The sequence below is a fragment of the Chrysochloris asiatica genome, unplaced genomic scaffold, assembly GCF_000296735.1.
Source record: "Chrysochloris asiatica unplaced genomic scaffold, ChrAsi1.0 scaffold00005, whole genome shotgun sequence".
Taxonomy (NCBI): Eukaryota; Metazoa; Chordata; class Mammalia; order Afrosoricida; family Chrysochloridae; genus Chrysochloris; species Chrysochloris asiatica.
The window spans coordinates 17,319,512-17,321,949 of NW_006408523.1; the positions used below are offsets into that span (position 1 = coordinate 17,319,512).

General features: G+C 37.1%; 1 protein-coding gene across 1 annotated transcript in view; it reads right to left on the reverse strand.

Annotated features, from left to right (window-relative positions):
- DNAJC3 (DnaJ (Hsp40) homolog, subfamily C, member 3) overlaps positions 1-2,438 on the reverse strand; it is a 78,736-nt gene that overhangs the window by 5,412 nt on the left and 70,886 nt on the right. Inside the window, exon 10 of the mRNA XM_006831996.1 lies at positions 1,668-1,800. Coding sequence (XP_006832059.1) covers positions 1,668-1,800 — 133 coding nt within the window. The remainder of the gene's footprint in view (positions 1-1,667; positions 1,801-2,438) is intronic.

Below are 2,438 nucleotides of genomic sequence, written 5' to 3' on the forward strand. Positions count from 1 at the left end.
TTAAAAATCATTTTCTGTTTTAAAAATATTCATTGATTCCTTACTTTTGGATTAGCTTACTTTTGAACAAATTTCAAATTTTTGTTTAAAAGACTGATAGTCTTATATAATTTCCCCCAACCAAAATGATTAAGTCAAAAAAGTATTTCTACTAGGGTTTCAGTTCAGACAAGAATGGGTTTATTCCAGCCTTTTGTAATCAGTGGATAGTTCCTCAAGTAATACATGTCTTGGTCTTATAAGGTGCCTTCAAAAAAAGGATACTGTCTGTGCAATGGGGAGAAATTAATAATTCTGAGATAATGGCTAATATAAAATTTTTAACAAAAATCTTTTTTGTGGACATCTTCACAAATCACTGAAACTTGATAGCAAGTTTATGGGACTGCTGCCCAACGTGAAGCAAGTTTGGAGGGATGAAGCGTTTTAAGGAAGGCCAGGAAGACATCAACCTTAATAAACTAAAAAACCGTGGCGGAAGTCCAGACTGTAGAATTAACATTGGGATCTCAAATGGTTCACTATTCACAATTTTTACTGAAAATCCTGACTTCAGCAAGTTATTAGTTTGATGGGTACCGAAAGTGTTGTGCAAAGCTCATGTAGCTCAAAGAGCAGATCTTTCCGTTAGTCTTTTAAGCAAGAAGGAAACTAGTGAAGCCAATTTATGGAAAAAATGGTAACCTGGGACAAGTCTTGGATTTAGCAATCTGATCCCAAGAAAGCAGCAAGGGGTCCAATCAAAACAGTGGCTTCCTAAGGGATTTTTTGTCACTGAAATTCTAGGCAGAAAGGTCACCTTATAGTGACTGTCTTTTGGGATTCTGACGGGCTTAAAACATTTTTCTGAAGGGCACAAGATGAACCTGGGATGGGAGCATTAGGAAAAAGTTTTAATAAGATAGAAAACTGCACTGGTGAGAAAAAGACCAGGAGAGTCGTGCCAATGAACTTCTGTCATCACAGCAGTGCACCTGCTTATTCTTCAAAGGTAGCAAGAAATGCCTTAGGAAACCTTATCCCATCCACGTTACAGCTGATCTTACTTCTTCCAACAGTGTTTTATTCCCAAAATTGGAATTTTGACATGTATATATAGAAGCATGCTGAATTCTTCAGGGACGGGTTACAAGGATGGAAACTCAGCCTTCAGAAGTGTCTAGACCTAGATTGAGGAGCTGTCCAGAAGCAATAGCTTATTTTAATATTTTTGATTGATCATTTTTTCCTGATTTTCTAGCAATGCTTTTTCACTTACCCTAGTATACATTTCCCTGTTCCTAAAAGTCACACTCTCATGTTATTTTATTTTTAAGCCTGGATAAGATTTTTTTTCTTTCTTTTCTCTATCCTCTCTTACCTCCTCATGAGAGAGAAAAGCTTACTCCTTAAAAATCTAGGCTTAGGACCTATTCATTCTGTGGTGTCATCTCTGCCACCAAAAACTAATTCCTTAATGTGTGACTGGTCTATATCAAACACATTTAGCCACAACATATTCAAAATAGCTTCATGATATTAAAGACTGTTAGGGTTTAATCTGTCTGACAGAAAAATTACAAATATAAAGGAAATTAATAAAGAAGGGAAAAAAGTACAGTGATTTGGTTGTAAAATAGTTGATTAAAAATCGCAAAGCAAACTTTGAATACAAGTCAACAACTCACCTTTTTACCCCCAAGATTTTGTAATAATCTCTTTTCTGGGACTGTTTCAGGAGTCTTTGTGCTTTCTCTAGGCCTTCCCGAACCTGCTGGTCGTTTTCATTGTGTTCCTGAGCAGTTTCATAATCCTGAATAGCTGTGAAATGTTAAAGGGAATTAAGCATGAATTTCAGTAGATAATTAGCTCAACAAAAATCACTTTGTTTGTTCCCATATCCTGCAACATTATCTTCCCCACACTCTTGACGTATTTTAATACTAGCACTTTATCAAAGCAGTCTTCATACATAGATTGACGTGAATGTTACATGGGAATAAGACGGTGGCAATAAACCATCTGGATGGTCAGCAATGAGTCCACAGTTCAGATGACTGAGAGGTTTAGAAAGGGAGCAGGCGGAGCCAGCAGCCATCAAGACAACCAGGAAACCCACTGGTTTCAACACAAAGTACAGGTATGCATGCTCAATGTTCATGGTTCATTCTGTGAAATAAGGCAATATGTGATGATTTGGATATTGTGTAAACATATGAGGTCGCCTCAAAATGTTCATGACAAAATTCCATTATCTTTTAATTCCATCTTTCCATGAACTTTTTGAAGCTCCCTTGTATACTTAGCATATGTTGTTATTAAGTGCTATTGAGTCAGTTCTGACTCATAGTTGTTTCCAAGGAGCAGCTGGTGAGCTTGAACCGCCAACCTTGTGGTTCAAACTGACCTTGCAGTCCAGTGCATTAACCTGCAGCACCACACTATGCCTAAATCATGAG